Here is a 25,355-nt window from a genome sequence, read left to right as displayed (position 1 = left end):
TTCATCATCACCATCACCATCAATATCACCTTCATCATCACCATCACCATCAATATCACCTTCATCATCACCATCAATATCACCTGCATCATCACCATCAATATCACCTTCATCATCATCATCAATATCACCTTCATCATCACCATCAATATCAATATCACCTTCATCATCACCATCACCATCAATATCACCTTCATCATCACCATCACCATCAATATCACCTTCATCATCACCATCAATATCACCTGCATCATCACCATCAATATCACCTTCATCATCACCATCAATATCACCTTCATCATCATCATCAATATCAATATCACCTTCATCATCACCATCACCATCAATATCACCTTCATCATCACCATTGTCCTCAACACACGACCAAATCACCCGGAGCGCGCCCGATCTCGCCAGGCCTCGCAAAAAGCTAAGCACGAGGTACTTTTTTAAGGCCGAGTCGACCTAGGAGAGACGCAAGACAGGTTCAGATGATCGTCACTGGTGCCCACCGTGAGCGGGAATCGAACCCGGGTAGCCGCGTTCATAGCGAGCTAACCCCTAAACTACCGCTCCAACCCCTACACCACCACTCCATCCCCTACACGACCACTCCATCCCCTACACCACCACTCCATCCCCTACACGACCACTCCATCCCCTACACCACCACTCCATCCCCTACATCACCACTCCATCCCCTACACCACCACTCCCCACAGACACACACACACACAGACACAAACACAAACACACAGACACACAGACACACACACACACAGACACACACAGACACACACACAGACACACACACACAGACACACACACACAGACACACACAGACACACACACAGACAGACACACACACAGACACACACACAGACACACACACAGACACACATACACACAGACACACAGATAGACACACACAGACAAACACACAGACACACAGACACACACACACACAGACACACACACAGACACACACACAGACATCGTGTACACGGGCGAGACACTTGGCTCCGGTCCAGCTCTTCTCGGTCGGAGCCCTGAAGGCGACAGTGGGGGGTGAGGGGGTGAGGGGGGTGAGGGGGGAGAGGGCACTACGCGGAGTTGTCAAGGCTGCCCCCAGCCCCATAAACAGCCCTTTATAGCCCCTCCCCCATGCCTCCTTACCCTCCTCGTTACACACACACTCACCCACACTCTCACCTACAAACCTACACACTCACCCACACCCGCACACTCAACTACATACTCACCCACTCTGCTACATACCTACAGTCACCTGTATAGACACCCGCACACTCACCTACACACCCACCTGCACACGCATGCACACACTCACCGACATACCAACACACTCACCCATACTCGCCCACACACACTCACCTACTCACTCACCTACACACTCACCTACACAGCTACTCACTGACCTACACACTCACCTACTCACTCACCTACACACTCACCTACTCACTCACCTACCTACTCACTCACCTACACACTCACCAACTCACTCACCTACTCACTCACCTACTCACTCACCTACACACTCACCTACACACTCACCTACACACTCACCTACTCACTCACCTACACACTCACCTACTCACTCACCTACACACTCACCTACTCACTCACCTACTCACTCACCTACTGACACAGCTACACACTGACCTACATATTTACATACACACTCACCTACTCACTCACCTACACACTCACCTACTCACTCACCTACACACTGACCTGCATACTCACCTACACACGCACCTACTCACTCACCTACACACTCACCTACACACTCACCTACTCACCTACACACTCACCTACTCACTCACCTACACACTAACCTACTCACTCACCTACTCACTCACCTACACACTCACCTACACACTCACCTACTCACTCACCTACTCACTCACCTACACACTCACCTGCACACTCACCTGCACACTCACCTACACACTCACCTACTCACTAGCCTACTCACTAACCTACACACTCACCTACACACTCACCTACTCACTCACCTGCACACTCACTCACCTACTCACTAACCTACTCACTAACCTACACACTCACCTACACACTCACCTACTCACTCACCTACACACTCACCTACTCACTCACCTACTCACTCACCTACACACTCACATACACACCTACATACTCACCTACACACTCACCTACACACCTACACACTCACCTACACACTCACCTACTCACCTACACACACTCACATACACACTCACCTACACACCTACACACTCACCTACACACCTACACACTCACCTACACACTCACCTACTCACCTACACACACTCACATACACACTCACCTACACACCTACACACTCACCTACACACCTCCATACTCGCCTACACACCTCCATACCCACCTACACACCTACACACTCACCTGCACACTCACCTACACACTCACCTACTCACTCACCTACTCACTCACCTACTCACTCACCTACACACTCACCTGCACACTCACCTACTCACTCACCTACTCACTAACCTACTCACTATCCTACACACTCACCTACTCACTCACCTACTCACTCACCTACACACTCACCTACACACCTACACACTCACCTACACACTCACCTACTCACTCACCTACTCACTCACCTACACACTCACCTACTCACTCACCTACACACTCACCTACTCACTCACCTACACACTCACCTACTCACTCACCTACTCACTCACCTACTCACTCACCTACACACTCACATACACACCTACATACTCACCTACACACTCACCTACACACTCACCTACACACCTACACACTCACCTACACACTCACCTACTCACCTACACACACTCACCTACACACTCACCTAAACACCTACACACTCACCTACACACCTCCATACTCGCCTACACACCTCCATACCCACCTACACACCTACACACTCACCTGCACACTCACCTACACACTCACCTACTCACTCACCTACACACTCACCTACACACCAACACACTCACCTACACACTCACCTGCACACTCACCTACACACTCACCTACACACCAACACACTCACCTACACACTCACCTGCACACTCACCTACACACTCACCTACCCACACACCTACACACTCACATACACACATACACACTCACCTACACACCTACACACACTCACCTACACACTCACCTACACACCTACACACTCACCTGCACACGAACACACTTACCTACAACACACTCACCTACACACTCACCTACACACCGACACACTCACCTACACACTCGCCTACACACTCACCTACACACTCACCTACACACTCACCTATACACACTCACACTCACCTACACTCCTACACACTCACCTACACACTCACCTACACACCTACACACCTACACACTCACCTGCACACGAACACACTTACCTACACACACTTACCTACACACACTCACCTACACACTCACCTACACACTCACCTACACACTCGCTTACACACCGACACACTCACCTACACACTACCCCATATAGCCTTAACATTATAAACTATACAAAGAAAAAACTACATAGGCGACGTTTCGGGCAATGACCCTTATTCAATGCAACGCGATCACCGTCTCACAAGAGGTTGTATCGCACCAACCAAACCGCCAGCCCATTCAGAATCAGAATCTTCATGTAGACTTAAGGAATCCGATGAGCTATAAAGCTTTTTTACACAGATGTTCAGTAGGAGCGGGTAAGAAAGTCACGAAAATGTAATAACGAATTAAATGTAAAGTACAAATAGTATGAGTACATACATTCAGGCCGATATTTTAACACGAAATGCAAACTTGGAGCAAGGCAGCAAAACAACAAAACAGTCCCAGACCACAGTAAGACCACACAAAGTAGTCCCTCAATATAATTTCACGTTAAAATAAAACTATCGATACACGGGTAATGATCAAAGTTACACGTGTGGCTGTATTCAGCACCAATCTTCTGCTTCATTCTAGAAGCGGCATATTATAAGATTTGAAAAATATAAAATAGACGAATGTTTAACACTGGTCAATGTATCGGCCTCTTAGCGGCTGGAGGGGTCACTGATTGATGCGATACGGGAGGACGTGGAGCTGAGTGGACTTGCCGATGACCGGTACCAGCAGTGTCAAGATCGGCCTCTGTGGAGGAGGAGGAGGCTCGTGAAGGACGCTGCTACTGGGCAGTTAGAGGCTGTCGCCTTCCAATAACAGCGGAGGGCAGATGAGCGATGCTCACAACAAGGCGCGGAGCGCCGGTAAAATGCAGGGAGTTGGCACAGTGGGCAGTACGGATGGGGCATCTTCCATTCATCTCAGTCAGTCAACCCATGGCACCTGCTGGGTCTGTCGCGTGACTGCCGATCAGCAGCGAAATCCTTCCAGACTTCACGTGACGGTCTCAAAGTGCACCTCGTCTGACGGAAAGAGTTGCCGTGACGCCGTGTCGAAGTGATGAGTGGCGGTGTGATGTTGTTGTTGAGTTAGTGTGGAGGTTAGTAGTGAGCTAGTGAGTTGGTGAGCGCGTGATTTGGAACGACTGTGTGAGTGTGTTGGTGAGCGTGTTGGTGAGCGTGTTGGTGAGCGTGTTGGTGAACGTGTTGGTGAGCGTGTTGGTGAGCGTGTTGGTGAGCGTGTTGGTGAGCGTGTTGGTGAGCGTGTTGGGGAGCGTGTTGGTGAACGTGTTGGTGAGCGTGTTGGTGAGCATGTTGGTGAGCGTGTTGGTGAACGTGTTGGTGAGCGTGTGGATGAGCGTGTTGGTGAGCGTGTTGGTGAGCGTGTTGGTGAGCGTGTTGGTGAGCGTGTTGGTGAGCGTGTGGATGAGCGTGTTGGTGAGCGTGTTGGTGAGCGTGTTGGTGAGCGTGTTGGTGAGCGTGTTGGTGAGCGTGTTGGTGAGCGTGTTGGTGAGCGTGTTGGTGAGCGTGTTGGTGAGCGTGTTGGTGAGCGTGTTGGTGAGTGTGTTGGTGAACGAAGACGTTGCTGAGTCCAGTGAGTTTGCTCGTGAGTGTTGAACTTGTTCGTGTCGGAGATGTGTGAGGGGCGGGGGGAGTGGGCGATGTTGGGGGGGGGGGGCGAGGGGCGGGGCTCGCGTGACTTGGGACGGTTTCGCGCGGTGCGTGCGGGCGACTCCTGGTGGCTCCGCGCCAGCCCCCCTCCCCCCTCACCTTCCCCCCTCCCCCCCTCACCTCCTCCCTCCCACCTCCCCCCCTCACCTTCCCCCCCCCTCCCTCCTCCCTCCCACCTCCCCCCCTCACCCCAACACTCCGAGCCCCCTCCTCGCCTGAACAGTCCCCCACTCTTCATACCCCCCCCTCCTGCCGCTGCTGCGTCTCAGCATCCCATTCTCAGGTCCTAATCACCCCCCCCCTCCCTCCCCTTACAACCCCCCCCCCCCCAAGAACTGTTACCCCCCCCAACCCCTCACCACCCCCTCGCAGCCCCCCCCCCAGCCGCGCCCCCCTGTACGTACAGAGCAGCGTTTACTGGGCAGCAGTAGCCGACGCAGAATGCACGACGAGAACGCGCCGTGTCGCTCTGCGGTGGCCAATGAACTCTTCATCTCGCACCTCCGATTAGCGCGGTTGGCTACGTACGGTGCAAAAGAAGTTCAACGTGCTCACTCGGTGCGCCAACGCCAGCCAACATGCATAGACAAAGGATCGCCAGCCCATGTAGCCCACACAGACTGCTGGGGCAAGAGCTGCTAGCATGTAGCGCCAATGAAGGCCGGTAAGGCACACGAGGGAGTGGTGGCGTGGCCAGCCCCACGCTTGCCGCCTTTGTCTCACCAATGTCTGTGTTCATACACCCCGCGTCAGGTACTCATTCATGGCTGAGCCTACCTAGGGTAGGCCCGGGACCGGTTAAGATAATCGTCACCACTGATGTTGGCTGTGAGCGGGAGTCGAGCTCGGGTCGCCGGATGAGGAGAGCCGTTCTCAGAACTTCTGAAACGAACCCATGGAAATATTTTGGATTTCAAGGCCCACTGAGCTATATAGGTTAGATACCTGGCCACAAATCGTAGCTCAACGAAGTGGCTCATCACGTGGACATGTACAGCAGCCAAATGCTCTAAACGCGTGATGTTGATTCTAAATGTGGAGGGGAAAGACGGAGATCACGGAGAAAAATCCACGCGACCACGGGGAGAGAGAGACACGCAAACTCCAAATATACAGCAGCAGGCGTCAGGCTCGGGATCGAACCCACGACCTCCTGCGTACCAGGCGAGGTAGTTAACATCTCCTAGCCACCGTGATGATGACAGAGAGAGAGAGACACGCAAATTCCAAATATACAGCAGCAGGCGTCAGGCTCGGGATCGAACCCACGAGACCTCCTGTACACCAGGCGAGGTAGTTAACATCTCCTAGCCACCGCGGCTGATGGTTTCGACGCCAACCACTTCGCCCACCGCTCTCTTTTACCCAAACACAACGCCCCCTCCCCCCGACCATAATTTAACGCAAGTTGTGATGGTGCCCCCCCTACTCCCTCATCCGTAACCCCCCCCCAACCCCCCCACGCGTATCATACCAGGACACAGACAGAGGCTGGAGGACCCCGTGAAGGCCGGCGCGGCAATGTTCCCGGAACGTCTGTGCGAGTTGGAACAGTTCCGCCGCTCGGGGATGCGGGTACCCCCACACGCCGGAGGGGGGGCGCACCCCGCGGCCCCCCGCGCCTCCCTGGGGGCTCACGCCGCCTTCAACGCGCAGCCTCAACCCCAGATGCAGGGTGAGTGGAGAAATCGATCTATCGACCGCCCCCCCCCCTCCCCCTCCAGCCCCCCTTCCACCTCTAATCGATAAATGAATGACACGAACAGCGAGTGAGTCAATCGGCGAGCTGGTCGCTCAGTCGGTCGATGGCTCGGGACGATGCCGGTCACTCACTCACGCGGCCGGTCGGTCGGTCGATGATCGAGGCGGTTACCCGCATGGTGGTGGCGGCTCCGTGGAGGGCCTCGGCTTTGAATCTCGATTTGAAGCTTCGGCTCGGTCGACAACAGAGATGCTGAGCGAGGCAGAGGCGAGAGGGTTGCGAGTTCGAATCCAGGCTCCGGAGAGGCGCACGCACGCGCGTTGCAACTTCAGGGAGTTGATGCATTTCATTGATTTACACAGAGACCCAGAGACATATACAGCAAGCCACATACGTGCATAGAGACCCATATAATATACACCTTACACAGAGACACATAGACCTAAACGTGCATAGACACCCGTGTAATATTCACCTTACACAGAGACCCGGCCACCGTTGGATGAGGGGTTGATAGGGATGAGGGGGGTGACGGGACGATGGTATGATAGGGATAAGGGGGTGAGGCGATGAGGGGATGATCGGGGTGAGGGGGATGAAGGGAATTAAGGGGATGAAGGGGATGATGGGGATGATAAGCTCGATCGGGAGGACGAGCTGCCCATGTTCTAATCCATCCGATCGATGGTTCCGAGTGAAGGCCGCATCAGCGTCACCTGCTCGTCGGGGAGAGACGCGACTTAGAACCCAGGTGATTGTTTCCGTTGATTTTCTGTCTCTGTGTCGGCTTTCCAAGTGACACAGCCCCCCCCCTGCCCCATGCCCCCTTCCCAGGGGATGCCGGAGTGGGGTGAGTGAATGGGGGGGGGGTGAGCGGTTTTAACATTCGGTGTTTTATCAGCGACAGTCAAACCCGCAGCTCCTTGCGCTCGACGAGGTGACGTCACCTCGTCGGTCTCCGCCGTGAACTCGAGTCACGGTCACGCGCGTGTGTGTGTGTGAGTCTGTGTGTGAGTCTGTGTGTGAGTCTGTGTGTGAGTCTGTGAGTGAGTCTGTGTGTGTGTGAGTCTGTGTGTGTGAGTCTGTGTGTGTGTGAGTCTGTCTGTGTGTGAGTCTGTGTGTGAGTCTGTGTGTGAGTCTGTGTGTGTGTGTGTGTGAGTCTGTGTGTGAGTCTGTGTGTGAGTCTGTGTGTGAGTCTGTGAGTGAGTCTGTGTGTGTGTGAGTCTGTGTGTGTGAGTCTGTGTGTGTGTGAGTCTGTCTGTGTGTGAGTCTGTGTGTGAGTCTGTGTGTGAGTCTGTGTGTGTGTGTGTGAGTCTGTGTGTGAGTCTGTGTGTGAGTCTGTGTGTGAGTCTGTGTGTGAGTCTGTGAGTGAGTCTCTGTGTGTGAGTCTGTGTGTGTGTGTGTGAGTCTGTGTGTGTGAGTCTGTGTGTGTGTGAGTCTGTGTGTGTGTGAGTTTGTGTGTGTGTGAGTCTGTGTGTGTGTGAGTCTGTGTGTGTGTGAGTCTGTGTGTGAGTCTGTGTGTGAGTCTGTGTGTGTGTGAGTCTGTGTGTGTGAGTCTGTGTGTGTGTGAGTCTGTGTGTGTGTGAGTCTGTGTGTGTGTGAGTGAGTCTGTGTGTGTGTGAGTCTGTGTGTGTGTGAGTCTGTGTGTGTGTGAGTCTGTGTGTGTGTGAGTCTGTGTGTGTGTGAGTCTGTGTGTGTGTGAGTCTGTGTGTGTGAGTCTGTGTGTGAGTCTGTGTGTGTGTGTGTGAGTCTGTGTGTGTGAGTCTGTGTGTGAGTCTGTGTGTGTGAATCTGTGTGTGTGAGTCTGTGTGTGAGTCTGTGTGTGTGTGAGTCTGTGTGTGTGTGAGTCTGTGTGTGTGAGTCTGTGTGAGTGAGTCTGTGTGTGTGAGTCTGTGTGTGAGTCTGTGTGTGTGTGAGTCTGTGTGTGTGAGTCTGTGTGTGTGTGAGTCTGTGTGTGAGTCTGTGTGTGAGTCTGTGTGTGAGTCTGTGTGCGTCTGTGTGTGTGTGAGTCTGTGTGCGTGTGAATCTGTGCGTGTGAGTCTGTGTGTGTGTGAGTCTGTGTGCGTGTGAGTCTGTGTGTGTGTGAGCCTGTGTGTGTGAGTCTGTGTGTGTGTGAGTCTGTGTATGTGTGAGTCTGTGTATGTGTGAGTCTGTGTGTGAGTCTGTGTGCGTGTGAGTCTGTGTGTGCGTGTGAGTCTGTGTGTGTGTGAATCTGTGTGCGTGTGAGTCTGTATGCGTGTGTGTGTGGGTCTGTGCGAGTCTGTGTGTGTGAGTCTGTGCGAGTCTGTGTGCGTGTATGTGTGTGAGTCTGTGTGCATGTGTGTGCATGTGTGTGCGAGTCTGTGTGCGTGTGTGTGTGAGTTTGTGTGCGTGTGTGTGTGTTAGTCTGTGTGCGTGTGTGTGTGAGTCTGTGCGAGTCTGTGTGCGTGTGTGTGTGTGAGTCTGTGCGAGTCTGTGTGCGTGTGTGTGTGAGTCTGTGCGAGTCTGTGTGTGTGTGTGAGTCTGTGTGTGTGTGTGAGTATGTGTGCGTGTGAGTCTGTGTGCGTGTGTGTGTGCGTCTGTGCGAGTCTGTGTGTGTAAGTCTGTGCGAGTCTGTGTGTGTGAGTCTGTGTGCGTGTGTGTGTGAGTCTGTGCGAGTCTGTGTGCGTGTGTGTGCGAGTCTGTGTGCGTGTGTGTGAGTCTGTGCGAGTCTGTGTGCGTGTGTGTGTGAGTCTGTGTGCGTGTGTTAGTCTGTGTGCAAAGGCGGTCGGGCGTGGTGTTGGCCACCCACCCCCTAGTGTACCGTTCCGGCCTTCATAGGTGCTACGCTAACAGCACTTGCCCCTACAGTCTGTAAAGGCTATACGGGGGATCTTTGTCTTTGTGTGTGCGAGTCTGTGTGTGTGCGTGTGTGGGGAGCGGCAGAGTAGTGGCTATCGCGCTGCGCTACGAACTCGGCGACCCCAGCTGCCTTCCCACTCACGGCTACAAACACCAGTGACGATTATCTGAACCGGTCCTGGGCCTCCCCTAGGTCGACTCAGCCTCAAATGAGTACCTGGGGCGGTGCGTAACCATCGCGCCTGGGGACACAAAGGAGTTCGGGCGTGGTTCTGGCCACCCACCTACGCTATGCAGCGCTTGCTCCAACAATCTGTACAAGGTTATATGGATCTTTGTATGTGTATGCCTGCCTACACCTGTGTGTGTGTAAGTGTGCGCACAGATAATGTCGGTTGCTTGTATCTTTGGGTGAACGTGCGTGCGTGTGCACCCGTGCGTGTGTACACGTGTAAGTGTGTGTATTGCTGTCTATCCCTGTGTGTTAATGTATGCATGTAAGTGTAACTGTGTGTGTCTGTGGCGATGTTTACACATCCCACCTTGTACTCATTTGAGGCTGAGTAGACCTAGGAGAGGCCCAGGACTGGTTCGGCGTGGTGCTAGCCACCCACCTCTTCGTGTGCCGACCCATCCTTAATAGGTGCTCGCTAACAACACTTTGCCTGACAGTCTTTTTAAGGCGTTATAGGGGATTGTTGTATTTGCTTTGTGTGTATGTGATAGTGGTGTGTGTATGTGGTAGTGTAGTGGTTTGCGCACTGCTCTACAACCCTGGCGAATCAGTGACACATTTCTAAACCGGTCCCGAGCTCCCCTAGGTTGACTCAGCCTTATATGCGTGTCTTGGGGCAGTGTGTAAAACATCAGCGCTGGGGAGACAAAGGCGGTGAGGTGTTGGCCACCCACCCCTGTGTGCCGTGCCGGCCTTCATCATAGGAGCTCGCAAACAGCACTTGCTATATACGGTCTATCTCTGCGTGGGAGCGTGAGCATATGTGTGAACGCGTGTATGCTTATACGTGGGCACGTGTGTGTGTATGCGCGTGCCCACGCGTGTGTATGAGCGTGTGCACGTGTGCACGTGTGTGCCAACCAGCTCGCTCGCCATCCAGACAGAGGGCTAACATCTCTCCTCCGCAGTCGTCTCGCGCGTTCGACCCCCCCATCCCCGCCCCTCCAACCCCACACTCGCACAGGGCTTAGCACGGGGATGGAAGAAGCCTCCGAGTGTTGAATAATATCACTCGCGTCTCGCTCGCTCCCTCCCTGCCCGAACAAACACGGAGGCCGACGAGCGGCAGCGGAAGAATTTCCCGAATTTCTGGTCTGGCCACATGGCTGCTGCTGCTTCTTCTGCTGCTGCTGACACAGCCTCGCCCAGCGCTCCTGGCGGCTCCCGACGAGTCCACACTCGCCCCCCCACCACCCCCCCACCACCCCCCCCAACCCCCACCAAACCCCCCCCCACTACCCCCCCAATCCCCACCAAACCCCCCCCCACCACCCCCCCACCACCCATGCACTCCGTACTGTATGAACATCCCCCCCAGATCTGAAACCCCCCCCCCACCACGAACCCCACGCTCTGGGCGGGAGGGGTGCGAAGTTGGCACCCTGAACATTGTTTGTGTAGGAATCGAGTGTCCGATTGCTGCTGATGCCGCCGTATGCAATGTTAGGGGGGGGAGGGGGGTATAGGTGGGCCTCCCCTAGGTCGACTCAGCCTCAAATTAGTACCTGCCGCGGTGTGGTATAAACATCGCCGCTCGGGGAGACAAAGGTGGCCGTCAGTGGGGCTGGCCACCCAACTCGCTCGTGTGCAGCGAGTGGCTCCTTCATAGGTGCCACTCGCAAACAGCACTTGTCCTTACAGTCCATTGAGGCTATACGGGTGATCTTTGTCTTGTGTGAGAGTGTGTGTGTGTGTACGAGTGTTTGTGTGTATTTGTGTACGAGTGTTTGTGTGTGTGTACGAGTGTTTGTGTATGTGTGTATGAGTGTTTGTGTATGTGTGTACGAGTGGTTGTGTGTGTACGAGTGTTTGTGTGTGTACGAGTGTTTGTGTATGTGTGTACGAGTGGTTGTGTGTGTACGAGTGTTTGTGTATGTGTGTACGAGTGGTTGTGTGTGTACGAGTGTTTGTGTGTGTGTGTACGAGTGTTTGTGTGTGTACGAGTGTTTGTGTGTGTGTGTACGAGTGTTTGTGTGTGTGTACGAGGGTTTGTGTGTGTACGAGTGTTTCTTTGTGTGTACGAGTGTTTGTGTGTGTGTGTACGAGTGTTTTTATGTGTGTACGAGTGTTTGTGTGTGTGTGTACGAGTGTTTGTGTGTGTGTGTACGAGTGTTTGTGTGTGTGTACGAGTGTTTGTGTGTATGTCCACGAGTGTTTGTGTGTGTGTGTACGTGTGTTTGTGTGTGTGTGTACGAGTGTTTGTGTGTGTGTGTACGAGTTTGTTTGTGTGTGTGTGTGTGTACGAGTGTTTGTGTGTGTGTGTACGAGTGTTTGTGTGTGTACGAGTGTTTGTGTGTGTGTCCGAGTGTTTGTGTGTGTACGAGTGTTTGTGTGTGTGTGTGTGTATGAGTGTTTGTGTGTGTGTGTGTGTACGAGTGATTGTGTGTGTGTACGAGTGTTTGTGTGTGTGTGTGTGTACGAGTGTTTGTGTGTGTGTACGATTGTGTTTGTGTGTGTCCGGGTGTTTGTGTGTGTGTGTGTACGAGTGTTTGTGTGTGTGTGTATGAGTGTTTGTGTGTGTGTGTGTATGAGTGTTTGTGTGTGTGTGTACGAGTGATTGTGTGTGTACGAGTGTTTGTGTGTGTACGAGTGTTTGTGTGTGTGTGTACGAGTGATTGTGTGTGTACGAGTGTTTGTGTGTGTACGAGTGTTTGTGTGTGTACGAGTGTTTGTGTGTGTACGAGTGTTTGTGTGTGTACGAGTGTTTGTGTGTGTACGAGTGTTTGTGTGTGTACGAGTGTTTGTGTGTGTACGAGTGTTTGTGTGTGTACGAGTGTTTGTGTGTGTACGAGTGTTTGTGTGTGTACGAGTGTTTGTGTGTGTACGAGTGTTTGTGTGTGTGTACGAGTGTTTGTGTGTGTGTACGAGTGTTTGTGTGTGTGTACGTGTGTTTGTGTGTGTACGAGTGTTTGTGTGTGTGTGTACGAGTGTTTGTGTGTGTACGAGTGTTTGTGTGTGTGTACGAGTGTTTGTGTGTGTGTACGAGTGTTTGTGTGTGTGTACGAGTGTTTGTGTGTGTGTACGAGTGTTTGTGTGTGTACGAGTGTTTGTGTGTGTGTGTCCGTGTGTTTGTGTGTGTGTGTGTGTACGAGTGTTTGTGTGTGTGTGTACGACTGTTTGTGTGTGTGTGTGTGTACGAGTGTTTGTGTGTGTACGAGTGTTTGTGTGTGTACGAGTGTTTGTGTGTGTACGAGTGTTTGTGTGTGTGTGCACGAGTGTTTGTGTGTGTGTGTACGAGTGTTTGTGTGTCCGAGTGTTTGTGAGCATTAAGACTGATGACCACGTGTCGTCTCCTCCTCACAAGTCATCGGGGTTTGTGTTGGCGTCGCTCCTGGAACCAGCAAAAAAAATGACAGCGCGTGCCACGCGTCTCACACAACAGACAAAGGTCTCCCCTATAGCCTTTGCAGACTGTTTAGGGCAAGTGCCTGTGAAGGCCAACATGGCACACGAGAGAATCCCGAATTGTCTCCCCAATGCTGATGTGTACCAACACACCGCATCCGGATACTCGTTTAAGGCTCAGTCGACCGAGAGGAGGCCCATGACCGGTTCAATTAATTCGGATTCGAGCTCGGGTCGCCAGGTTCGGAGCCCAGCGCGCTCACCGCTGGACTTTGGCTGCCCACGCTCACATGGACGCACTCACACGCTCACACAAAAGACAAAGATCCCCCGTGTAACCTTAACAGGCGATAGAAGCAAGTGCTGTTAGCGAGCACCTATGAAGGCCGACACGGTACACGAGGGGGTGGGTGGCCAGCACCATGCCCGGCAGCCTTTGTCTCCCCAGCGAGGGGGTGTTTACACAACACACCAGATACTCATTTGAGACTGAGTCGACCTAGGGGAGGCCCAAGACCGGTTCAGATAATCGATACTGGTGTTGGCCTTGAGCGGCAAATGTACCCGGGTCACCGGGTTCGTAGCGGAGCGCGCTAACCGCTACACCACCGCTCCCCAGACAAACACATTCACATTGAAACACACGTACACAGACACACACACGTTCACATTGACACACACACGTTCACATTGGCACACACACGTTCACTTTGACACACACACGTTTTAGATTGACACACACACGTTCACATTGACACACACCGTACACTGACACACACACGTTCACATTGACACACACACGTTCACATTGACACACACACGTTCACATTGACACACACACACGTTCACATTGACACACACACGTTCACATTGACACTAACACGTTCACATTGACACACACACGTACACATTGACATACACACGTACACATTGACACACACACGTTCACATTGACATACACACGTTCACATTGACACACACACGTTCACATTGACACACACACGTTCACATTGACACACACGTTCACATTGACACACACACGTACACATTGACACACACACGTACACACAGACAGACACACACACGTACACATTGATACACACACGTTCACATTGACACACACACACGTTCACATTAACACACACACACGTACACATTGACACACACACGTTCACATTGAGACACACACGTTCACATTGACACACACACGTTCACATTGACACACACACGTTCACATTGACACACACACACGTTCACATTGACATACACAGGCGCGCACGTGCAAAGCAAAAACAAACAGCGCTGTTTCCTAAACTTTCTCTGCCCCCCCCGGCCACCCCCGCCCCTCCACGTCACGCGCCGCGGGGGCGGGGGGCGGGGGGCGGGGGGGCGGGGGGGGCGGGGGGCGGGGGGTACCTACACAAGAGCTGCCTGTGCCCGTAACGTGGCTCGAATCGCGACTCACCCCGCAACCCACACCCCACTTCCGACCCCCACCTCGACTCACACCCCTTGTCTCCCCCCCTCCCTCGTCCCTTACACCGCCCCCTCCCACGCACCCTGCCTATGTCCACTCTACACGTGTATTTTACACAGCCCAACACGCGGCTAGCAACAAACAGCACTCTGAGCAAAAGTTGTGATGGATACGAGTTTTGCGCGTGTCTTGAATTGAGCGAGATTATCGCTCTAAGAGTTTTGGGGGTGAGATGCCACGATGGCGATGATGGTGATGGGAGGAGGAGGGAATTCCAGAGTGTAGCGGTACGAAGGAAGAAGCAGCGAGAGCGATCAGTGAGGTCACCTGCAGTGTGGTGAGTGAATGGGTGGGTCAGTGAGTTCGTGGGTGAGTGAGTGAGTGTGTTGTGACCAGCAGTGTTGGTGGAGAGTTAGGGGATGAGTGGATGAGCATTGACTGTGTGAGTGAGTGGGTTAGTGGGTGGGTGGGTGGTAGAGTGTGCGAGAGACTCATTGGATGAGAGAGTGAGCGGATGAGTTGGTGAGTGTGTGTGAGCTCGTGCGTGATTGGGTAAGTCAGTGGGTGAGTGAGTGGTTGAATAAGTAAGTAGGTGAGTGAGTGGGTAAGTGAGTGAGTGGGTAAGTGAGTGAGTGGGTAAGTGAGTGAGTGATTAGGTAAGTCAGTGGGTGAGTGAGTGGTTGAATAAGTAAGTAGGTGAGTGAATGGGTAAGTGAGTGAGTGGGTAAGTGAGTGAGTGAGTGATTAGGTAAGTCAGCGGGTGAGTGAGTGGTTGAATAAGTAAGTAGATGAGTGAGTGGGTAAGTGAGTGGGTAAGTGTGTGTGTGGGTGAGTGAGTGAGTGAGTGATTGGGTAAGTCAGCGGGTGAGTGAGTGGTTGAATAAGTAAGTAGGTGAGTGAGTGGGTAAGTGAGTTAGTGGGTAAGTGAGTGAGTTGTTGTGACTTGTAGTGTGGGGGCGGTTGAACACCGTTTGATGGAAAAGAGACGACACAGTCGGTGTCTGGCAGACCGAGACCTCAACACGGATGGAGGAATTGATGAGTGTAGTTCACAGGAACATACATCACTCATATAACACATGTGCACACAAAAACAAAGATCCCCCATATAGACTTCAACAGACTATCGGGGCAAGTGCTGTTAGCGAGTAGCAACCTATGAAGAACGACGCAGCGCACGAGGAGGTGGGTGGCTAGAACCACGCCCGACCGCCTTTGTCTCCCAAGTGGCCATATTTACACAACGCACCAGGTACTCTTTTGAGGCTGAGTTGACCCAGAGGAGGCTCAGGACCGGTTCTGATAATCGTCACTGGTGTTGACCGTGAGTGGGAATTGAACTCGTGTCACCGGGTTCGTAGTGCAGTGCGCTAACTGCTGCACTACCGTTCCCCACAATACACAGACGCACTCGCATTCATAGCACACAATCATCAATACTACCACCACCACCATCACCACCATCATCATCACCATCACGCAGCGAGACTCGTCCTTGGTGGGAATCATCAGCCTCGCGTGCGCGCGGAGTTTGAGAGTCGCGAGTTTTCTCAGCCTTAATTCTAGATTTGAAGCTTTCGTGACTGCAATGATTCATATTCTCAGGTTTTTTCGGTAAAGTCACGTAGGTAAAACATTAAAAGTAATGAAAGTAAAATAAAACAAAACAAAAATAAAAAATAAAATTCACGACGTTTCGGAGGCAACACAAGTCTCCGTCATCAGGTGGGACCGTCACAGCCAGATTAGCTGCATCAAGTGAAGCAATGATTCAAAATGTAATCCCTTATAAGCAAGTTGAAGGGGGGGAGGAGAGGGGGGGGGAGTTCATCAGAATGTGGTAGCCAATGAATGGAACGTATCGGGAGGGAGGGGGGTGGGAGGGGGAGGGAGCCAACAAAACATTTGGCGACGGCTTGGACGCGGCTGCTGCGCACGCCAACACAATGGGCAGAAAGGGGGGAGGGGAGGTCTGATACACATGATAGAACAAAGGAACGAAAATGCCCATGTTTATACCAATGCAGGCTGAAAAATGAAGAGAGTACTGTTAAAAATAACTGGGGATGTTAACACTCGGTGAAGTAAATTAAAATAGTGCCTGTCAGATAAGATGGTCCAAAAAGTGTAATTAAGTCTTTTTTGCGTGGTTAATAACATCTTTCCAGTGATTACTGAGTTTGTACCCATCATCACGGTTGAAATTATGTCTGTGTTTGTATATTTGTATGGCTTCGTATACAAACCATCGTGTCGACGATAAACTCTCCGACGTACAAACTAGCCCGTTTTCTATCAGATACTCTGCTCCCCTTCACAGGCAAGACCTCTTCGGCAGTACTCAACTCAACCCAATTAGTCTCTATGGTTAAGGACATGGTACTATCTCCTGATGACATTCTCGTCAGCTTTGATGTAGTATCTTTGTTTACCAAAGTCCCAGTACCGGACACCCTAACAATAATTGAGGACTTAGTCCAACAGGGATTGAATTCTGATGTACCTGCGCTGGTTAGGCATTGCCTCACCAACACCTATTTTACCTGGAATGGCACCTTCTACAAACAGAATGAGGGTACCCCTATGGGCTCCCCCTTGTCACCAGTTATAGCCAACATTTTCATGGAAAAGTTTGAATCAGACGCCATCCAGACATCCACCCTGCGTCCTTCCCTGTGGAAGAGATATGTGGATGACACTTTCGTCATCTGGCCACATGGCCTCCCAGCATTGAACCACTTCTTGGACCACATCAATTCTAGACACCCATCTATCAGATTCACCATGGAAGTGGAGAAAGACGGTAAACTACCATTCTTGGATATTCTGTTTAAGAGGAGGCTTGACGGATCCTTGGGACATTCTGTCTACAGGAAAGCCACCCACACAGATTCCTACCTGAAACCGGATTCCCACCACCACCCATCTCAAAAGAATTCTCTCATCAAAACGCTATACCACAGAGCCCATGGCATTTCTGACCAACACCACCTGACTGATGAATTAAGACATGTACATCGGGCCCTCAGGATGAACGGATACTCTGACCGTACTATCCGCCAAGCTGTCTCTCCCACCACACAGAAACAACCACATGAAACTCCGACCAAAACTATCACGTTACCATACATAGCAGGCGTGACCAAAAAGATCTCCAAAATTCTAAACAAACATAAGATCCAAGTCCGATTCAGCACAGTGCATAAAATCCGTGATCTGATTCCATCTGTGAAGGATGTCGTTCCTGACTTACAGTATCCTGGAGTCTACAAATTGAGTTGCATTTGTGGTGATTGCTACATTGGAGAAACAAAACGTCATGTTGCTGATCGTGTCCGCGAGCACAAGTCAGATCTGAAACACGGCAGAACTGATTCTTCGGCCGTTGCCGATCATTGCTACAACTCGGCGGGCTCTCATGATATTGTCTTTTCCGAGACCAAGGTTCTCTGCAAGCCTCCTGGCTACCATCAAAGGTTTGTACACGAAGCCATACAAATATACAAACACAGACATAATTTCAACCGTGATGATGGGTACAAACTCAGTAATCACTGGAAAGATGTTATTAACCACGCAAAAAAGACTTAATTACACTTTTTGGACCATCTTATCTGACAGGCACTATTTTAATTTACTTCACCGAGTGTTAACATCCCCAGTTATTTTTAACAGTACTCTCTTCATTTTTCAGCCTGCATTGGTATAAACATGGGCATTTTCGTTCCTTTGTTCTATCATGTGTATCAGACCTCCCCTCCCCCCTTTCTGCCCATTGTGTTGGCGTGCGCAGCAGCCGCGTCCAAGCCGTCGCCAAATGTTTTGTTGGCTCCCTCCCCCTCCCACCCCCCTCCCTCCCGATACGTTCCATTCATTGGCTACCACATTCTGATGAACTCCCCCCCCCTCTCCTCCCCCCCTTCAACTTGCTTATAAGGGATTACATTTTGAATCATTGCTTCACTTGATGCAGCTAATCTGGCTGTGACGGTCCCACCTGATGACGGAGACTTGTGTTGCCTCCGAAACGTCGTGAATTTTATTTTTTATTTTTGTTTTGTTTTATTTTACTTTCATTACTTTTAATGTTTTACCTACGTGACTTTACCGAAAAAACCTGAGAATATTTCTCAGCCTTGTTGTGACGACCCAGATCACGTGACCACGAAAACCCCTCTCCTCCCTCCTCCAAATCTCTCACCCCTCCATCTCTCCTCTCGCCTCTGCGATCTTCCCTCAATCCACCCTCTACCCCCGCACCACCCCCCACCCTCCTCTCCTCCTACCGCTCACCCCATCCATCTCATCTCCCTCCACCTCTCATCCACTCTCCCCCAACTTCTCACCTCTCCTTCTCATCTGACCACCTCTCACCCCCTCCCCCCCCCACAATCCCAACAGCCTCGTCGGAGCTGGGCGCCTTCTCAGCGCCGCCGCGCGTCTCTCTCGAGTCGCAGTTTGCCGCGGGCCTCTCCTCCCTCCCCGAGGGTCGCTTCGGGGACCCGCGCGTCCACTACCCGGGGGCCTTCGCCTACACCCCGGGGGGGGCGGCCTCCTCGGCCCTCGGCCTGGGCATGTCGCCCATGGGCGGCGGGCCGGCCGCCTCGGCCGCGGTGGCGGCGGCGGCGGCGGCCGCGCGCTACCACGCGGCGGCCGCCGCCTCGTACCACCACCTCCCCCCGCCGTACCCGGGTTCGCAGCAGGGACAGGGTCAGGGCTCGGCGTTCCAGACGGCCGCCCCGGCACCCTTCCAGCACCTCTACTACGGGGCCGCGCCCTCCACGAGCAGCTACCAGTTCCCGCCGCCTGTGATGCAGCAGCAGCAGCCCGGCGCGGTGGGCGAGGAGCGGCCACTCGCTACGGGGCCGCTGATCAATAACCCTGCGCTGCCCTCCGCGCACCAGGACGCCGGGGGTCATGACCCTGAGGGCAGCCAGGGCAGCTCACCCACCAGCCTGTCGTCGGGCCGTCTGGAGGAGGCCGTGTGGAGGCCGTACTGACGCGGTGGAGCCTCGCCACCATCACCACCATCACCACCATCACCATCACCACCATCACCTGTGCCGCGCCACCACGGGCTCTCGACCCTCTCTCACCCGCTCACCTCACCCCGCCTCCCCATAGCCCCCTCCGACCCCCTCCCCCCTCCCTCCTCCCCCCTCCCCATGACCCCCCTACCCCCTCCCCAGGGTCCCCCCGACTCGCCTCTCCCTACGGTCCCCTTTTATCATACATCACACGGACTCTCTTAATCGATTAATGGAATCGACTAATCATCCAGCAGCGCATTTATCTAGAGGGGATGTAAATACGTCATCCGGATTGGGCTCAGTTGTTGAATTATCTCACCGCTAAGAATCAGCCCCGAGCCCCCCCCTCTCCTACCTCCCTACTCCCCATAACCCCACCCCTAACCCCACGCACCCCCCCCCCCCCAATTGTACACTGCCATTCAAGGTTTCTTGTACTCACAGCGCCCCTCCCCCAACTGCCTTGACCCCCCCTCCGCCGCTGTATATAATGCCCCCCCCTAACTTCGCCTCCATTCACCTCTCCCCGCTAATGTAGAGACTCGCACCACGTGAATCCATCTCGCCCCCCCTCCCCCCCACACACACCCTGCTGTTGCAGGAATCGGTACGATGAGGTTTAGTGGGCCCGTGCCCCCCCCCGCTCACCCCTCCCCCGCTCCCTTCCACGCACGCCACACGCGGTCGCTATGCGGGGGAAGGGAATGGAAGTTCCGTGAATGATTTTTGATCCCCCGATTGCATTTCAACTGTTTCACTTCGGGTGACAGCGTTTTATACAATTCCAACCCCTCCCCATCCTCCACTCCACGCTCGCATCTCTCTCCCTCCCACTCCCCTCCCTATTGTGACGTCACGTCCGGATTCGTTGACGTCACGTCCAGGTTCGGTGCCGTCGACGATGTTTTGTTCGTGTCACGTGGGGGACGTCTTTGTGAACGTCTCAGCCGGCGCGGGTACTGTCGCGGCTACTGTCGCGGCTACTGTAGCGGCTACTGTCGCGGCTACTGTAGCGGCTACTGTCGCGGCTACTGTCGCGGCTACTGTCGCGGCTACTGTAGCGGCTACTGTCGCGGCTACTGTAGCGGCTACTGTCGCGGCTACTGTCGCGGCTACTGTAGCGGCTACTGTCGCGGCTACTGTAGCGGCTACTGTCGCGGCTACTGTAGCGGCTACTGTAGCGGCTACTGTCGCGGCTACTGTCGCGGCTACTGTAGCGGAAACTATATTTATTAACAAACGAAAACCCTCCACAAGCCCCTTTTCTACTAGGCCTTCCATCCTCCGCCTCCCTTTAGGGGGGGCTGAATTCAAGGAGGCAATGGTTAGGGGTCACGCTGACCTCTTTGAACTCTAGTAAACCCGCTAAGCTGCGAGGTGGTAGCCAGGGCCAACAGACAGGAGTACAGCAAGCGGGATCCTGAACAAATCTGTGTAACTGGTGAACCTTCGCTCTGAGTGTTATCTCCGCGTGTGCACAAGTCGTGGGGTTTCTTCCTCCGGGTTCGTTGGATTCCCCGCGCACGGCCCTAAACGCGTTCAAAGTTAAAATGGAAATTGGCCAAATGTCCCAATGTAGCAGGACTCTCTTGCAAAATGAGTCGTGAGACTCGGTAAGGGCTCTTCTGGGAGTTGTTTTCTCCCAAATACTGAGCTCGAACCCGGGGTAAGGCTGAGTAGGGGCCTTGAGATTGCAAGTCAAAGATCGCGTGGTCACGCCACTGTCCTTCACGCAGGAGTGGAGAACCTCTTTTCTGTGCACCTCACTAGGCACGTGGTCTAAACCCGGTCCGGGGCCACGCTCGTCACCTGATGCGCGGCCACATTGAGGATTACCGCTACTTCGAAAGGGCCCACAAGCGATAGTTACCCGTCCCTGCAAGAACCTCAGCCGCACTAATCGGGCCCTGGAGGGGAGATAATACTTTCCAGCTGGCGACAACGCGCAGTTTGAAATCAAACGCTGCAGTGAAATCGGCTCCCGCCGTCCAGAGCTGAGTGGATCATCACATCGCTGGATCGAGAGAGGGAGAGATTGCCTGAGGACGTCTTCATCCAGCAGGGGATTGACTATGGCTGCTGCTGCTGCTGATGATGATCACTGCGTTTCTCATTGTTGCGTTTCCAGCCAAGTGTGTCTGTAGAGCCTTCTTGCAGTGACAATAGCAACCAAGGCGTGTCCGTTAGTCTGTGATTGACCGCCAAAGGGAGTTGAAACTCCGATTCAGCACTCTGGATAGACTCTTCCCGCCATAGAAATGCGTAATTCCTACCACCTCTAGAGGGCTGCGAACTGGGAATGCCTGTGGCCTTCTTGATTCTGCCCCCAGGGAGGATGAGGGTCTTCGAGCTGGATGATCAATCCATTCGTTGACTCAAGCGCGGGTTAGGAGTCATGGGGTCCATGGCGAGCGGGCTTGTGATGGAGGGGGCGAGTCAGAGGCTGTAGGAGGGGAGGGAGGTGGGTTATCCGGGGGTTTTCTCAGCCTGCCCCCCACCCCCCGCCTATCCTCCTCTCATCGGTGATCGCGTGGTGAGTGATGGAGCGCGCCGGTTGGCAATTCATCTCGCACCCGTGTCACCCGTGTCACCCACGCCACCCACGCCACCCACGCAGCCCGTGTCACCCACGCCACCGGCGCTCGCTCCGGTTTGATTTTTAGTGGAAACATTTCCACACGGACGATCATTTGACGGAGAGAGGACGTCTCGTTTACAAGGGTGCCCAGTGTCCTAGCGCTCACACCGCTGGTCACAAAGCGGGTCAGGTGGGGGAGCGGGGAGGTCAGGTCTCCTACCTCCGAGGGGGGACGCGGTACAAATGTGATGATGATGGTGGTGGTGATGATGGAGATGATGATGATAATGCTTGATGAAGACAAGATGACCTGTTCATAGATATAGAAGACTCGCGTCGTGATATCTTCGGCCTTTGACCCCTCCGCGTTCGTGATTTCTGTTGTGGTCGCGCCCGCTCCGTGTGAACTCCGCGTATCCGTGATGGTTCAATAAAGAGAGCACTTATTTGATTTGAGATCAAGTCTCACGCACGGAGAGACACATACACGGCGCGGAGAGCCACTCGCCACTCACCACACGCTCACCACACACTCACTGCTCACACACCCCAACCACCACTCACACTCACCACACGTACTCACCACACACTCACTGCTCATACACGCCAACCACCACTCAGAACTCACCACACATACTCACCACACACTTTCTGCTCACACACCCCAACCACCACTCACACTCACCACACACTCGCTGCTCACACACCCCAACCACCACTCACACTCACCACACACACTCACCACACACTCACTGCTCACACACCCCAACCACCACTCACACTCACCACACACACTCACCACACACTCACTGCTCACACACCCCAACCACCACTCACACTCACCACACACTCGCTGCTCACACACCCCAACCACCACTCACACTCACCACACACACTCACCACACACTCACTGCTCACACACCCCAACCACCACTCACCACTCACACTCACCACACACACTCACCACACACTCACTGCTCACACACCCCAACCACCACTCACACTCACCACACACACTCACCACACACACTCACCACACACTCACTGCTCATACACGCCAACCATCACTCACGCTGACCACTGACACACCACATACACGGCACTCGCATACCACTCCCACACACCACTCACTCACACTTATTACTCACCACTCACTCTCACCACTCACACCACACAAAGCCAACACGTGGCTCAGAGATTCACCTTCCCCTCCACTCTCTACAAATCTGCCGCCCCCCCACTCGTCGACCTCGTCTATCCCCCCCCCGAACTCTTCCCCAATTAAGCTTTGCCCGCGCGCACGTCCAGATGAGCGGATGTTACTGCGGCAGAACATGGTGGGGGTGGAGGGGGTGGAGGGGATGGTGGGGGTGGAGGGGGTGGAGGGGATGGAGGGAGTGGTGGGGATGGAGGGGGTGGAGGGGGTGGTGGGGATGGAGGGGATGGAGGGGGTGGTGGGGTGGTGGGGGTGGAGGGGTTAAGAGGGGAAGGAGGGGGGAGTAATGGTTGTTTCGCAGGCGGGGGGGGCTTAGCAGGGGTGGTGAGGGCTGTCGCGGTAAGAATGGTGAGGAGGCTGGGGGGAGGAAGGAGAGACGCTTAAAGGATGGGGGGGGGGTCGAAGTTGGGGGGAGGAGGGGGGGCTGGGGACATCCGCGCGCGCACGTGTGATGCAACTACCCCCCACCCCCACCTCATCCTCCCCATGCCCCCCCCCGTTGCCTCAGGCGATGGATATGACGGGTCGTCGCTAATTGGCCACGTGCGTTCAGTCAATCCGACGTTCTCATTTACGACGCAAAAAACACAGGGACCCCCCTCGACCCTCCCCCCGTCGCATACCACCCCCTCCACCCCCAGCGTTGTACCTTTCACTGGGGTTGCCACCTGTCCTGTTTTCCTCCGGATTGCCCTCGTGTTAAGCGAGGCAGCGGCGACTGCTTTTGGGAAATCGCAGTCTGCTAGGAACAGTGAAGGTCCAGGTTTGTGTCAGTTGCGTAACTAGAATGATGGCGCCACTACTCAAGACAACGCAGCCACATGCAGCTCCCCTCTCCTGGGGATTTTATTTATTTATCTTTTCCCCCGTAATATATCCCAGGTTTTGTACCACAGAGGTTTGCAACCCGAGTGTGAGTCTGTGGGGCAATGTGCGAGTCCCTGGGTCTCCATGAGTCGGGGTTGCCATCCGTCCAGATTTTCCCGGGATCGTCCTCTATGGCGATCGCCGTCGTGAGAAATCTGCACGCCATGTAGCTCTGGGCCCCTTCTGAGATTGCGAATTATCTAAATTCCCACGATACGTCCCGACTTTTGTTTTTACATCAGCGGTGGTAACCACAACCCCACCGTGCCCCATCAGTCCCATCTCTTCTCCAGCCCGTGCCCCGCCCGTTTAGCCCCGTCTGTCCGGACAGACAGAAGCTGCTCGGGCATGCGGTGGTTGGGCATGCGGTGGCTGGGCATGCGGTGGCTGGGCATGCGGTGGCTGGGCATGCGGTGACTGGGCATGCGGTGGCTGGGCATGCGGTGGCTGGGCATGCGGTGGTTGGGCATGCGGTGACTGGGCATGCGGTGGCTGGGCATGCGGTGGCTGGGCATGCGGTGGCTGGGCATGCGGTGGTTGGGCATGCGGTGACTGGGCATGCGGTGACTGGGCATGCGGTGGCTGGGCATGCGGTGGCTGGGCATGCGGTGGCTAGGCATGTGGTGGCTGGGCATGCGGTGGCTGGGCATGCGGTGGCTGGGCATGCGGTGGCTGGGCATGCGGTGGCTGGGCATGCGGTGGCTGGGCATGCGGTGGCTGGGCATGCGGTGGCTGGGCATGTGGTGGCTGGGCATGCGGTGGCTGGGCATGCGGTGGCTGGGCATGCGGTGGCTGGCCATGCGGTGGCTGGCCATGCGGTGGCTGGCCATGCGGTGGCTGGGCATGCGGTGGCTGGGCATGCGGTGGCTGGCCATGCGGTGGCTGGCCATGCGGTGGCTGGCCATGCGGTGGCTGGGCATGCGGTGGCTGGGCATGCGGTGGCTGGGCATGCGGTGGCTGGCCATGCGGTGGCTGGCCATGCGGTGGCTGGGCATGCGGTG

At 54.1% G+C, this 25,355-nt stretch overlaps 1 protein-coding gene across 2 annotated transcripts in view; it reads left to right on the top strand.

Annotated features, from left to right (window-relative positions):
- The window catches only part of LOC144947822 (runt-related transcription factor 1-like), a 37,972-nt gene extending 18,183 nt beyond the window's left edge, over positions 1-19,789 (top strand). For both annotated transcript variants that reach the window (XM_078877173.1, XM_078877172.1), the window contains 2 exons: positions 6,562-6,759; positions 19,065-19,789. In XM_078877173.1, the coding sequence (XP_078733299.1) occupies positions 6,562-6,759; positions 19,065-19,663 (797 nt within the window). In that variant the 3' untranslated portion in view covers positions 19,664-19,789. The remainder of the gene's footprint in view (positions 1-6,561; positions 6,760-19,064) is intronic.
- Positions 19,790-25,355: the final 5,566 nt, after the last annotated feature.

The sequence above is a fragment of the Lampetra fluviatilis genome, chromosome 47 (assembly GCF_964198595.1).
Source record: "Lampetra fluviatilis chromosome 47, kcLamFluv1.1, whole genome shotgun sequence".
NCBI classification, from domain to species: domain Eukaryota; kingdom Metazoa; phylum Chordata; class Hyperoartia; order Petromyzontiformes; family Petromyzontidae; genus Lampetra; species Lampetra fluviatilis.
This window is presented reverse-complemented; position numbering and strand designations above follow the sequence as displayed.